General features: G+C 41.0%; 1 protein-coding gene and 1 non-coding gene across 12 annotated transcripts in view; one reads left to right on the top strand and one right to left on the bottom strand.

The window, feature by feature from the left end:
- Positions 1-15,585, top strand: part of LOC657917 (forkhead box protein P1) — a 46,193-nt gene that overhangs the window by 29,044 nt on the left and 1,564 nt on the right. For 5 of the 11 annotated variants that reach the window (XM_015980651.2, XM_015980653.2, XM_015980637.2 and 2 more), the window contains exons 4-14: positions 10,107-10,307; positions 10,363-10,506; positions 10,563-10,815; positions 11,399-11,479; positions 11,544-11,721; positions 12,064-12,416; positions 12,508-12,552; positions 12,630-12,706; positions 12,762-12,863; positions 14,126-14,298; positions 15,491-15,566. In XM_015980651.2, coding sequence (XP_015836137.1) covers positions 10,107-10,307; positions 10,363-10,506; positions 10,563-10,815; positions 11,399-11,479; positions 11,544-11,721; positions 12,064-12,416; positions 12,508-12,552; positions 12,630-12,706; positions 12,762-12,863; positions 14,126-14,298; positions 15,491-15,566 — 1,683 coding nt within the window. Of the gene's footprint in view, positions 1-7,056; positions 7,227-10,106; positions 10,308-10,362; positions 10,507-10,562; positions 10,816-11,398; positions 11,480-11,543; positions 11,722-12,063; positions 12,417-12,507; positions 12,553-12,629; positions 12,707-12,761; positions 12,864-13,588; positions 13,738-14,125; positions 14,299-15,490; positions 15,567-15,585 lie in introns of those variants that run through there. The other 6 variants (XM_015980646.2, XM_008201138.3, XR_010335596.1 and 3 more) reach the window with 5 other exon arrangements.
- Positions 3,355-3,433, bottom strand: Mir3830 (microRNA mir-3830). Its single transcript, NR_038652.1, has one exon. It is a non-coding gene; the product is annotated as a microRNA mir-3830 (primary transcript).

The following is a 15,585-nucleotide window of genomic DNA, read 5'->3' as shown; positions in this document are numbered from 1 at the left end:
AAATTGAAAACAGAAACTTCCAACCCAGCCGAATAAGTGTTGTTTGGAAAATCTCAGAAGCGATATAATGGCCCAAAAACTGTTTCAAGCAATTCATAAAAAGCCACGATACAGCATATGTTGTAAATTGCCACGTTGAAAATGCAATATGTTATCGATCGTATACCGGGGAAAGTGAGTGCATTAAAGCATTGTGTGAAGAGAACATCGGCGAATGCTGACTTACCCCCATTTCTTCCTAGTTTTTAAAAACTTACTTTTGCCTTCATACAGACGACTAGACATTAAAACATTAAGAAACAATAAAAACATCTGCATATTTACGAATTTAAATAAAAATAATTCTAATTCACTTCACCAGTAAATTCGGCAAATCGGCACAAAAGCAAGTAAACATCCAAGTCGCTTGGCATGTCGCATTCACCCTGTACACAAACGGAAAGAAACAATATAATTAGATGCGCTATTTCTCTTAGAAATAAAATTTCCCGTCGATAAGTTTCCTTCATATACTTACTTCCCCCCAACTTTTATCCTTCGTAATCCACTTTGAATGGAAGTAAGCAAATAATTTTGAACACGTTGCATTTTTGACCCTTTCTGTTTTCTTTTCCTATATTTCTTTATTCAATTTTGCAAAAGTGTTCCGTGAAATAATCATTCGCATTCCAACTCCGTCTTGGGTTATTTATTTTTGATTCAACTGTTTATAAATCGCTTTTATTTATCGGTGGCCATTAGTCGGCGTTAATGCGTTGACTGTTTGAAGAATGATTTCGGAAGAAATGAGTGGTGTTGGTTGGTGTGGTCCAGCAACATTTACTTAATAATAAGTTTGGTTAGGGAAAGGTGCGTATGACCGTTAGCAGCGTGATGAGGTCCAGCAGTTTCCAGCTTTGAGGTGGCTTTCCGTAAGTTGCTCAATAGATGCGATGTTGACGTTTTGCGATATAGCCGCATGCAAAGACTAAATTGAATTTGGGACTGGCCGGCCTGTTTGGATTCCAGGATGGTTGTTTAGTTTGCCGGAACAAAGAAAACAGCCATGTGTTTATTCTGCTTGAAATAGCAAGCCACTCCCCGGACCGGCTCTCTGCGGCCGGTGTAAACACCTCGACGAGGTATACTGTACGGACGAGTGCGAGTATACACCACAGTCGACCATCGGTACATCGCTTATAATGCCTCGGCACAACACCAGGGGCCTATGTCGCCTTCTTTAACGACAATCCAATCGCAGATCGCAAGCTTAAAGGCTCTCCGATAGTGTAACAGCTCGGCGTCTAAGTGAGATGTAATGCTGTTCCAGATACCGGGACTATTAATGCGTGCACTGGATTTCCGTTATCTAGATAAATGGATGCACGAGTTAAACTCCCAATTCCGGGAATATTTATACATCCGTTCCGGCAAATAGTCTCTCGTCTCTTTCCTTAAGGTTGGCTGTTGGGTGTTGGGCTGCGAGCCCACTGCTCTGTTTTACACGCTCGCGCTGCCCCTTCTACTGAGGAAGCGTCGCATATCGAATCTGCCACACTTTCGGTAAACAATACCCTATTAATTGCTTTTACAGTCTCGTGCACTCTTTTGCTAAAGTACACTACGGGTCTCATCGCTCCTCTCGCACAGCCACTAATCAATAAAAATTTTATAATTACCCACTGCCTTACCCCTCAACGCAAACTTGCAATTGCCCCCGCGTTTTCTAACATATCAATAGTGATTTCCTATAATTTCGCACCGTAAAGAACTGACTGATACGCAAACGCTATTATATTTTACTCCCCTAAAACAGCTGCAAAGTTTTCTGCATGACCGAACCAAGTGTGTCAGTTCTTAATGCTTAGAAAATATATGATCGACGCGCATCGGCTGCAGCACTAAAAGCCATCATCGAACACCAGTGACGAGCATGGCTCGCGACTTTTCAAATTTCAAACCAATTTTTTCAGATTTCCGTGTTTTATTTTTGCAAATTTTAACATTTAAAATAATAGTTTTGGCTCTTGTCGATCTAAGAATAGAAGAATAGGTTCTAAATTAGCGGCAAAACTGCCCGTATGAACCGATCTTGGAAAAATCGCAGATCGATAAAAAGCGGTGTATGCAAAAAATCGTTCCGTTCCCCGTGAACGTCGAAGAGGGACATTAATGAGTGAGCGTAGCGTTTATTTCTCGCAAACGGATTAGCCACATTTCCCTAACCGCGCAGCTCCACCCGGCTTGTTTGTGTTTGGGTTTCGAGATCCATCTGTAAAACAAATACTGCTGTCAGTCGACGCTCTTATTGTCTTTTTGTTATAGAAATAAACCACGGTGGAGAAAGCGGCCATTTTAATTCGCCCGGACTAAACAAAAGCTTTAATTCTTTCAGCGCAGTCCGATCGGAAAAAATTTTAGGTCATTGCTTTATCGCATCGCTAATACGAAACAGCAAGCGATCTGATCGCTTGAAATTGATGATTGGTGCTTATTGACGTTTCCCGATATCAGGTATTAATCAGATGAAAATCTTAAAAGTTTTTGCAGGATGTGGTGTCGGCGTTAGCAGCTAACCCTCTTGTTTTATTGGCGTACTTTTTCTTTATCTTTTTTCCACAGCTAAAAGCCGTGTTATGGTAAGACGGAGGTAATCTTAGGCAGTGACGGGTGACGAAGAACGGCAATCACCACTAACGGCCGTTCACTGACCGCCGCAGCCAACGCTTACCGCTTCGATTCGATCCTAAGCTGCTGACTCTCTATCTCTAACCTCCAATCTTTCTATCTGGGCGACAGGATCTTCGCGCTGCTGATGCTATTTGTATCGATAACCGGCCCATGCGACGACTAATAACAATATCAAATGCTTCCAAGCGGCGAATTTCCCAGACTAAGGGTGCAAATCTTATAGAATCAATCCATCCCTCCGGTCAGTGAAGTGACTGGACTTGAGAGATTATGACAGTCTCTAGTGTGTGTTTACTTTATGGACTCGACACTCGCAGCAGAGTAAAACGATGTGATTTCGTAAACTCGCCCGGTACCAGTGCCGTGTCACCGTAGGTGATGGTGTGGGGGATGATCGTGATTGTATGCGGGCAATGCCGCCTCTTCCGGTCACTGTCTCTTATTATTTCGGTTAAACATTTCTCATTGCGCTCGCTCGCGCCCGCTTCCCGAATACTAAATAAACATAAGTTTTAATTGAAGAATCTCGTTGTATCTCGGAGCGATGTGGACGGCGTTTCGCCCGCCCGTTCACCCGCTCCCCAGAGTTATTATTAGATCGCTACAAGCTGATGCAAATACAGATTATAAAGATCGGCCAGATGAAAAATGAGATACAGCATTCGTATTGTCTTATGTTATGACAATGGCGGCTCCCAACGCGACCGAGGCCAAATATTTGTCTTCCACCATAATGCCGGTGCCGCACCGAGCACCACGCTTCGTCGTGCATATTTATCATAACTACTGTTTATATACCTTTACCCTCACATGCTGCTTCGCCCGCTGTCTAGTTACGTATGCAGTTGTAAGCACGAAACCGCGCGCCAATAATATTAAAATTTGATTCTCACACGGGGATGGAGTGATGGAGATCAATAAAAACTATGCGGAGCGGAGATAAGATGCGTTATTAGGTGTTGATTAATTCGGGGAATGAAGAGCACTTTTTCGCAAGTGCGAGATATGATAATGAGGGGAAGGGTGGTGGCGGTGGTAGCGGCGGTGGCGGCGATCTAGACGGTGGTGGAAGCGACCGCAACCGGCCCATGTCCGCGGAGGGAGATAGGACAGACTGCTGACGTTGCGCCGCCCGAGCCAAATGGACAACGTTCTCGGCTAATGGTTCAGCGGGTGCCACTTATTCGACTCCGGCTAAATGGTTAAGGACGGCAAAAAACACACACCAAATGCCGATCTTGCAAAGAAACGTCAGCGCACTTTCACAGAAATAATTTAAATGATCCCCTCGTCATTAACGCCTCTATTTTAAAAACAATACAATAACCAATTATATTTACACATTATCTAGATAACACTTCTGTCTAAAGATTTTACTCAAAATTGTAGAATTCCATTCTATTTGTAGTGGCAATAGTATTTCTCGTATTTGAAAATTATATTTTTCTTGCATTTCTTGATTCAAACGTATCAGCATCCCGAAAAGGCACCACATTAAAAAAAATCCAATATTTTTAATGAAGAAAATAAATTAATTTAAATAAAACTTCAACAATTAGTCGTTCATGGTTTAAAAATCTATTTATTATTTATCTTTGTGGATAATAACAATAACCAGGTCTTGGTCAGTGATTTAAGACTAAAATTAGGTCATAATGAAGTTCAGAGTTCTTCAGTCAAAACGATATTGTAGAAATTTTAGGGTCTCCCGATTACATCTTCTGATAATGAAAACAAATTAATAACAAGGAAGATTAAAAATACTATCAAGTTCTGTGATACCGATACGAGTATGTAACTGTGATAAACACTGACGGAGTAAGCTTGCAAAAGCTGGCAAAGCGGTCACCTAAATTGTCGCGTGACTATACATATTTATCCAATGACCAAAGCAATCAAAAAATTATGCAAATAAATAAATCTTTGTTCAGTTTTTTCAATTTGTTCATAGATACGCTAACATTTAGATATTTAAGTTTTCGCTGTACTAATAAATTATTTATTTACAAAAGTTAATATATTTGGCTTTAATTTTGTATTCAACAGATATTGTAAAAGAAAAATTTTGAATAGTACAAAAATTATGACAAAGAAGACAGAAAAAACATTCATTTTTTGGAATCAATAGTTATAGCAATAACTTTCATCTTTTAAGCTACCTAACTGTACAAGTTTCAAAAAAATATAAAAAAAATAAAAAGAAAATTTCCATGAAGCCGTAAGGACTTAAAAAGTTAAAGCTAAACCACATGATTGCATCGGGATTCCGCACCTCCGTTAACACAATTGATATCAGAATAAACAAATTTAAACGGAGTCAAACATTCACGAAATCACCACTTCACACGGAATATAAAAAATGCACCAGAACGTCAAGAAAGAAAGATATTCTGTAACAGTGACATATAACAGTGATACACACTTACGGATGAACTGGCTTTAGTTCCGTGTCTAACAAAATTTGTAAAATATAAGTTTTCGAAAGATGCCGAAAGCATGAATAAACCAAAGACTCATCGTTTCTTAACAATTTATTCTTTTATAAATTTAACGAATTCGAAATCTTATAAATAACAAACGTTAATAATTTCATAATTTAACAGTATCGAGTTCAAATTTACAACTTTTTGCACACGCAGACAATTACAATTATTCTATTTAGAAAATGTTACGAAAAGGCAAGACGATTATTACAAGACACTTCCAATTTAATTTTTTCTTTGTAAAAAATATTTTTGTGTCCTTATGCAATCCGTGTGGTCATATGAGACCAGTTTTCAAAATTCAGTAGAGTAAAAGAGCACGGTAGGTTTGGTGCAAAGATTTTGTGGGATAAAAGAACCCGAATTAAAAAATCGTAAATAATTTTGTGGTTCACGATCTGGTGGGAAATGAGCAAGGGGTTCTCTTGTGTCTGCTGCGTTAAAATTGATATTGATTTTTTTCTGGGATTGCAATTATTTTCAAGGCGTTAAAACTACCTGTCAACTCGGGGCCGAGATTTTAAGGGCAGATTTTGTTAAAGCTACCTATACCTATCCAGAGAATACGCAATACGTATCTGATCGAATATCCCAGACAGAATTGGAAAGAAAAATGAAAAGATTGTATCAACGAAATTGCTTTTATTTCTTGGTTGACACCGCTGTCGATTATTTGTTGGGTCGGCGGCTCGTGAATATTACTTCAATATGAGTTACGTCTGGCTTGCATATGTTACCTCGCTTACTGGACTCTCTCCACTCTCTCATATTATAAGGAAACCGGATGTATCGGAAGTAAACTTTCTTCGCCTTAAATTCTGTGGGTCAGTTTTTCAATAGATGCCTACGCTAAGTTATACGGCACATAGACCATACACCCATACATAATGTAACTGTGGAAGGGAATTCAATAAGAAATCTGAGTTACGGGTGAATTTCGGCAACCAATATCCGATAAAATAAAAATAGGCCCAAGAGCTATCTCGACTGCGACATATAGTTTTAAAATATGTTGGTATATCTCCTGCAGTTTTTGTATACCTATATCCTCGTGCGCGGCGATTGAAAAAGGATGGCTTTTTCACGTATTATAAGTTCTTCTGACAATATTCTTCAGTGGCAGGTGCCCAGCCTGCTATATTTCCAATAACCAATATCCTGCGCAATCCGTAGCGACATAAACTTCGTTATTCATTCAGTTGATTTGGTTGCGCTATCAACGCCTACAGATGACAAGGCTAGGATAATACCCAGCATCTACTTTATGGATAATAAATCTGCACTGTCTCCGTTGATATTATTGTTATTATCAGGAAAAAATATGCGGGGTAGTATTGATCGAATTTGCTTCGGTGTAAGATGTCACCTTCCGGGTCCTCTCCCAAAATCTCTCATTTGTCACCCGAACGGCCGTCTTTAATGCATTGTACGCGCAAACATATGTGCATGCACCTATTTCCCCTCTTCGACTCGTATTAGGGTCCCCGATCCGTTCCGTGTGTCGTTGAAGGCGGCATAAAGCCCGTGCTGGAGCGAAAAACAATATCTCCCGAAATAAAAATACAATAAGAGTGTAGTATCAATTGTTGGGCGTCGGATGATGGCGGTAGCAGCAATTGGGTGTTTGAGGCTAAGAGAGATGCCGTCGATGGTTGTTGGGGAGGAACGGGTGGCGTGTTAGAGGTGTTGGTATTGCGCGGAGCGTCTCTGCGTGTCCGCCCGCTGCTACCACCGCTGTTGCTGGCTACCGCCGCCGCCACCGCCGCCGCCGCCGTCGTCGTCGCCGCCGCCGCTATAGATATACACACATACAAACAACACAAACTGCAGCGGCGCATCGGAGACGCGCGGCCCGCCTACGAATCGTCCTGGCATCTCGGCGACTTCAATGACCCTTTTTGCGCAACAACACAACTAACTCTTGTTCTTTCTAGCGAAAAAGAAATAATTAATAGACCCTGTTACCGTTTATGTGTTTAGTTGTGTTTAGGTGTTGTGCTGTGAGTGCTGTGTTTACACACACCAACATTTATGAAGTACTGCGAGACTCGCATGCTGGCTTCTTTTGCCCAGGTACATACCCTACATACCGCCACATACCCACCATATGCTTATCGGCACCCTCTCTTTTCTTTATTGATCGATCGCCCAAAGATAACTAATAATGTGCCCTCAAACGGGTCTTGGACATTGTTTCCTCGCTCTTGCGAATTGTGAAATTTAGCCGAATTTGGTAAAATAGCGTCGAGTGATTAATTATTTATTAATTTGAGCAAGTGTGCGGAATTAGAAGTGAAATATTTAGCGTCGGTAGATTTTTTGATGAAATTGCGGGAGCGCCTCGATCCGTCGGCGTCGGAACGAAGCGTCGACGCTAGCAGGTCGACAGCCGGCGCTCAACTGAATCCACGACCAACCCTCACAGAAAACTTGTACTCTGTTGTATACTGTGTATGGCATCACAACACAACACAACATATAAACATCGCCCCAATTTCCCATTTTCATTCAGCTCCGCGCTGTGTGCGGTCTCGTTCTCGGCTCGCAAACGCTTTATCCTCGTCGTAAAAAGGGCACGCATCTTTGATTTTTCCTCTTCAAATTTATAAATTAGGAAAATAGTAATAAAAATGCATTTTCCGCCCCGCTTTTTTGTGCATCTTGAATTTAGTTTTAATGAGTTGGATAGAAACGAATTTGTGTTAGAGAGAGGAAAAATAGGGCAGTGCTGGGAGCCTAGTCCACACACTCGTATAAGTTGATGTGTTAGGGGAGGATAAATTTGCAGGGCACAGGGGTGAGAAGTGAATGCAAGCGAGTAGGGCTAACTGCTTGCAATTAATAAATTGGTCAAATCCAGTAAGAGTAAGGTAATAGGGAGTTATTAATATTTAGCAGTCCTTGTTTAGTGGCCGGGGAGTTTTGAGCAATGAGGACTATAAGTGAGGACCGAGGAGTTACAAATGACGGCTGTCGGTGGCAGGCGGGCATATGGTGCATCGACAGTTTTGCTGGACGCTCATAAATTAGAGGCACTGTTAAGTACACCGCCGGTCTCGTAAAGTGTGAAATTCAGCAGTCATGGGCGTTATTGAGAATGGACTGCTGTAAATTATGTTCTGTATCCTGGCCTCCTTTAAAATTGTACATTTGTCAAAGGATATATACGCAGTAAGCTTGTTTTATTGGATAATATGGCGTCTGTCCGATCGGAAACCGTATTTTCCATTTCCATCGCGCTTTCCGTCTTCTTACCCGTTTCATTATTGCGTCGGCAACATGGCGTGAACTGATTTGCTTCAGTCTTTTATATTTAAATTGCTAACGGTGGCTCGCCGTGTAAATATCCCGTCTCTTCGCTCATCACAGATACAGATATTTACTCAACTGTATTTTTCTTCGGAGAATTATTCGGATGAAGTTTTTTATTTTGCCTCTCTGTCTTCTAATTTCATTGTTCTTTCACCCTTACTCGATGTTTTATGTTTCTTCCGAGGTTTTTTATTTGAATGTATGAAACGATGTTGACGAACCGCCATCGCGGATGTAAATTACGACAGAGTGGAAAACTGCTCTAGTTTCACCTAGACTCGCTACATATACCACAATAATATCAACACAGCTCTGTTATAAATTCGAGATCGGTCGACCCTTAACAAATATTTACCGGAGGTCGTTCTAAAGAGTTGCGAAGATGCCGCAATGAATGATAAGACGTTAAAATGCATTACCATGATGTCACATGAAATAAAACCCATATACAGAGGCGCATTATGTGAAAAATATGGAAATAATATTGCTCTAGCAAGCAAAACAGCCCTCTGCATATGAAATATGTGATCAGGGGTAAGGAGTTTTTTCGGAGTTTTTGCACGACGTTTCGTAGTGAATACCAATGGTTTTAGTATGCCGAGAAAGCAATTTTCTCCTAATTTAGTTACGTATGTAATAAAACATTTAGATTTACGGTTTTAATTAGATTTATCCGGGTGCATATAATTTTTGCATCTGTAATCAGGCGTGTTACTGAAATTTTAACTCAAGTTATAAATTTGTTGGCAACGCATCGAATTTTCATAAGTCGAGTTTTTCTTTCCTTCAAGATTGAGTTTATATAATTCAGTATACCGCTAATTGATATTGAATCATTAATACGGAGAAAACAGAACAGGAGACCCTCTGTTTGTAATCTAAGTCGGAGAGGGACGCTTATTATATTAACAGTCAGCCCGCGTTCCTAGACAATAGTCTGCAAGACAGAATAGTTTAACTGTGCATGTTGCCGACCCTGATCCTTCCCTCCTTGTTAACGATATCCTTCTATAAAGTCTTAATTTGAAGTGATTTAGATATTTGCCGATTGCCTCTGACGCTCATTTTTTACAGGCACATCTTTCAATTACCATTACAACAAACAATGCGCTCAGCCCTGCACATTTTATTGTGCAGATTTTCTCAATTATTCTCTTCTTTTTATTTCGTTACGCCCAACTTTCTTCCGGCTCCATTATTGTGCCCTTTTATCTATACATGCAATTGATCTGTTTCATTTTAACCGAAAAATTGACCCTTTGTTTTTACTCGTCTCATTATTTAATTTACCTAAAGGCTGGAAAATTTGGTCGTTTATATTTTAAAAATGCGAAAGACCGGAGACCGCAACATTTGGATTACTTTATCAAGTAGAGACCATATATTTAAGAAAGGTGTACAGGTATTATAACCGGACCATTGCTCCAAGACACATGGCTTCCGAGGTCCTAATGCGGCCGTTCGTAGCCATCCCGCGCTCGTGAAATCAATCACATTTATCACATGCACGAGCCGCTTTCAAACTTTACTACCAAAACATGCACATTTTCGCTTCTCTTGATCTTTGTATGAATTTGAATATCTTTTCGAAAAGATTTTTTGCATATTCCCGCATAAATATATGATCTTAAATCACAACAGGCTGCCTCCTTAGAAAAAGTTCTCAAGGAACAACAACAACATCAGCAATTAGAACTGGAGCGGAGTTGGGAACAGGAAAGAGACGTTAAAGGTAATGGAAGCAGCAGTCCAAATTCTGATCATAGAGTGCAGGACCACTCTTCTCCACCTTCAACGGACTCGCAGAAAAGTCTTAGTGCCACCGTACCACCTGCCACCCAGGTACAAAAATCACAAATTCAACTTTCTAAACAATTTCAAACAATGGCAATTGCAGTCGCAGACTGCAGGCCCACATATAATGTCGTCAACTTCCAACCTTCATCATATGCAACAGTTACTTCAACAACACGTACTAAATCCCACTCAGTTACAAACTCTAATGAAACAACACTCATTATTACAACAGCAACAACATCAGGTAATGTCATAACTCGTAACGATAAGAACTGTGTCGCTACAATTACGTATGTGTAGCAACATCAATTAGCGGAATTAGGGAAGAAACAAATTGAACAAACAATGCAGCAGTTGCAAGAGCAACTCCAACTGAATCTCATTCAACAAACACATATCCTTCAAAGCACGGATAAAAAGAAAGCTTCAGGCTCGTTGCAACAACTCGCTCTCCAACAACAGCAACTTATCCAGCAACTTCAACTCATGCAAAGACAATACGTTGTGCACCAAGGCATGGGTATGCAACCTCTCATGCTTGCTCAGGGACAAGGTATGAACCCGAAAACGCTCGAAGACGTCTTCAGTGATTGTCACGTCGAGTACAACCCGCTTGTAGATTTTATTCTCAAAATCACTGATCATTTTTATAGTATTAAAGTTTATTTTCAACAAAAATCACTGCTAAAATTAATAAGTAAAGTAATGCATGCAAGACAATATTTTTGTCAAAATTAGTGAAAATTGCGAATCGTCAAGAAGATTGGACAGTCGGCGAGTTCCAGCAAGGTATGTATGTCCTAAAATCCCGCCTGTCCATTTATCCTCGTTAAGTAATCGAACCTTTAAATTGGGCAATGCCACACAATAATTAATTGCAATTGATAAAGGTTTCTTTTGTCACCGCCGACCGTCGAAATGAATTTTCTGGAGGCAAACGTGGCTGCTACAACGGATTTCACGTGCGGTTAAAACTATTGGCACTTGCCCATCCTTCCTGCTTTTCCCATTCCCATCAACCCTCTTTGTTCACCAAGCTGGAACCCGTTCGACGTCCAATCGATTTTAAGCGCACGTGAAGCCGTCCTTTTTAACACTGCAAAGATAATTGGCGGTAATTTCGCATTTCCATCCAGGTCTTAATTCGCGAGAAGTCCTGAGTCCTTGGAAGGAGCTCAACGAACAGCACCTCACTAACTCAAAGTCGGAGCTAAACGGTGAGCATGGCGCAATTCTGTTTACGTATTTGTCGTTTCTTTTATTACTGCGTTATTGTATTAGACGGTTCACCAGGATTGCTGGGAGTGGCAACAAACCGGCCCAGCAGAGACGAAGCTCCTTTAGAAGATAAATTAGAAAGGACTACAACGCCGGACCGCGTCCATCACTTGTACGGCCACGGCGTCTGCAAATGGCCAGGCTGCGAAATTATTTGCGAAGACCTCCAAGCATTTATAAAGTGAGTGAAAATTTGAAAAACGTCATTTCTATACACCGCGACCGAGAAAGTTATAACGTCATGTCGGAGTATTAACATTTAAATCCGACGCTGTTACGATCAAACGCCTTGCATATTAATTAAACATAGCGTAATTAGAGTTTTTAAACTCCGATGCCGCTTCTAATTTATTCCAGGTCGCCGTTCTTTTGTCGCGGGACGACAAAATATTGTAATTTGGCGGTTTACTTTATCCCCTTTCTTTTACATATTAATCACCTCGTAGATAAAATGCTAAATATAACAGAATTAATTTTTGCAACGGAATGCATAGAAGGGAGAGTATTTGGTGGCAATTTTCAGGCATTTAAATACGGAACACACGTTAGACGACCGATCGACCGCTCAAGCTCGTGTTCAAATGCAAGTAGTTTCGCAGCTGGAACTCCAGCTGCAGAAAGAGCGCGACCGTTTGCAGGCCATGATGCACCATCTCCACTTGTCGAAACAGCTAAGCTCTCCTGAACCCCACAAAGATGGTTCAGTTGTAACACCCACAAAAATGGCCGTAAACACGTCGCTGTCCCAACCGTCAGTATCAATAGGGCCCATGGTGTCCGCAGTCCGGTCCCCGGTGCTGCACTCTCCTGCTGCCAATGTCGCCGGCCCAATACGGAGGCGGCTAAATGATAAATCAGCACTTTCGCTAGCAGGAGGTAATATATTCGTCGCGTCTCTTTGTGTTTATTATTCTCGTTCTTTAATTACTAAGTATCGGCGTTATTTCTACACATGCTGCAATGATAGGTCTTCCCTACATGCTCGAGAGGGCAGGCCTTGATGTCCAACAAGGTATTTCTTTAAACCACTCTCACTTATCCAACTCAGCGTCATTTAATACAAATAAATATTTGTATTTTCTTTTATAGAAATACAAAGGAACAGGGAATTTTACAAAAACGCGGATGTGCGACCTCCGTTTACTTATGCTTCGTTAATACGCCAGGTAACCAAATCAATGAAATAACCACCGGGGTAGGTTTTAACCGCAAACATTTTAGTCAATTATAGAATCCCCGGATAAACAATTGACTCTAAATGAAATTTACAACTGGTTCCAGAACACTTTCTGTTACTTTAGAAGAAATGCAGCGACTTGGAAGGTATTATATCTTTTTGTACTTTTTGAAAAATGTGTACTTAACAACGAAAGCGCCTTGCTCAAGGCTTAAACTTACATCAGTAATTATTTTTGTAACAGCGACTTGCTCATTTAACTCAAATAATAATACTTGAATTTGACTCAAGCTAAAATGAAGTCGTATGTATTTTTGGGCCAGTATTTTTGTGTGTACAAATCAGTTTCAGGATATTGAAAATGCTTACAGCTTGCATGTTTGTTATTAACATTCTATAGAAAACTTGTTTTTATTATTTTTTTTAACAACTTTGTGTTTGATATCGGCAACGGTTGTAAAACGTAAGCGTCTAACAATAAGCGACCGGGCAAGAGTGTGTCATTTGTTAAGCAAAAGCCCAAGATAGAGACATTTTTACAAATTTTGTGTTCTTGCGCTAATGAATCTCCGGTCTGCTACTCAAGGTAAGTTAGATGTTTTGAATGAATGATTAGTGGGTGCGTGGATGTTGCGAACAGAAATGTCCTATCTTGAACGTAAAATATTTATGAAAAAATTTCGACTTGCACGGGTTGCTTAGTAAATTGCGTCGTAAAAGTTAAGACATGCCGATCAGTAGCAGTAGGGCTTGGGGTTAACTTTTGCGATGTGGTTTAGTTGTGTAGGCCCTTTCAGTTTTCTCCGGTCTCAAGTTTGCCGAGTTGTGCTAGGTCGCGTTGTTTATTTGGCGCTATTTGGTTTGTTGTTAGAACGCAGTGCGCCACAACCTGTCTCTCCACAAATGTTTCATGCGCGTGGAGAACGTAAAGGGTGCCGTATGGACTGTGGACGAGGTGGAGTTCTACAAGAGAAGGCCGCAGAGATGTTCGTCGGGCCCCTTGACCCAACCAGTCGTCGGGTACGTCACCGAGGCCCACCATTTTGAATTTTTCCATTTGTACATTGTGTGTTTTGTGGTTTTTTATATATCTTTTTCTAATCTCTTTTAAACTTTTTATCTTTTTAATTATACATTTACATACTCCAATTTTCTATGTAACATATACTGTGTGTGTGCGTGCGTATGTAGGTAGACATACACGGGTAACAAAGTGTATAGCTTGTATGGTATGTATGGAAAGGATGGTCGTGTGGTTGTGTGGGCCGGTTCAGTAACAGCATGTGAAGCCGCAGGCTTGGGCGACTAACAGCAGGAGACCGGAAGGTATTCGCATCAGGTGTCGCCAATGACTAACCTTAACCTTACTTGATTGTTATCTTTCTCTTTCTTGGGTCTGGGTGTATAGAACGCGATACGCACCAATCTCTCACTCCACAAGTGTTTTGTGCGCTACGAAGACGACTTTGGGTCATTCTGGATGGTGGATGATGCTGAATTCGTGAAGCGCCGCCACCTGTCGCGTGGTCGGCCGCGGAAATATGACCCAACCCCATCACCCACTCCACCCCACTGCGCACAGTAAGCACCATTCTGAACGCGATGCGCCAAGCGCGTCGTGCGTGCGTGTGCTGCTGTCTGCTCGGCTCTGCTCGGCTCTGCTCTGCTTTGCTCACTCCGCTGCTCCTCTGCTCGGCTCCTTCTATCTGCTGGTCACCCCTGCAACATCCCGCCTTCTCCTCTCTCACTCACTACTACTCACACGGATGTTGTCGGACGACCAGCAAACGCTACAGCCCAGCTTCGTCTTAGTTCAATGTGCATTTTTCTTATTATTTTTTCATAGCTAGTAGAGTTCCGAAGCAAGACACACACACATAGAGAAAGAAAATATACCCCACACACACACACCTAGATCCCGCGATGCTTGCGCTTTAAACAACTGCATGGTGACCCTCTCCCACTTGGTTAACAATCGTGTCATAACAAAACAGCAGACTCAGACAAATAAATAAAGTCGCAGAGAATATACACGCAAAGTACCTTTCCTTTGAGCATTTCCGTCATGTGCACGAAATACTACTCAAGCGGCTGTTAAGTAACTTAAGCTCTAGGAAAAACCAACTTAGTTGAGCCGGCTTCTAGAATGTTTGGATAACGCCTAACGTGCACACGTACAGCATTCTTCCCCAGTTTTAATTTCCTTGTTAACTGTACGAAAATGCTGTACGTTTGTACCCGTACTGCATTTAGATGTTTTGAATGAATGTGAAATACCTATAATATATATGACTCTGCCAGAGGCTGATGGAGCAATAAAGAGATAAGTATTTGAATAAAGGTATATAAGATATTCAACAGTTTTGTATCTTTTTTATCTAATACTGTTTTATAAATGTTTTTTTCAATCTTGCACGCCATTTTACAGTTCCTGTATGACCTTTTTAATCTTTTTATTGAAATTTCGGTAACTCAGTCAGCTACCATTTCCCTGGAGGTCGTCACAAGTCGAGGTAATTAAAATCATACAGGAACGCCTCACACTTAAATCCTTAACTAATCAAAAGTTAAGGTCCAAAATTGCGTAAATGCATGCATTATTTTGAATTTTTGCAAAGATCGCTCAGTAATCCCAGGAGGTCGGTAGAATCGCCATGGTACGTGTTTAAAATTTTCGCTTATTCGTCATATTCTTAGTGTTTAGTATTTTCTTCTTATTATCTGTGTGAATTTGTGAGGGTGTGCGAAAATACTGACGAGTTTGTGTGTGTAGGGGCGCCACGTCGAAAAGCCCGACATTAAATCACAGTCCGACCCTGTACGGTGACCATCTGTCGGCGAACGTGCAGGTATATTGAAAATCGGTTG

Source organism: Tribolium castaneum, chromosome 10 (genome assembly GCF_031307605.1).
Source record: "Tribolium castaneum strain GA2 chromosome 10, icTriCast1.1, whole genome shotgun sequence".
In the NCBI taxonomy this organism is placed as follows: domain Eukaryota; kingdom Metazoa; phylum Arthropoda; class Insecta; order Coleoptera; family Tenebrionidae; genus Tribolium; species Tribolium castaneum.
Note: the sequence above shows the minus strand (reverse complement) of the source record. Positions and strands in the feature narration are given on the sequence as shown.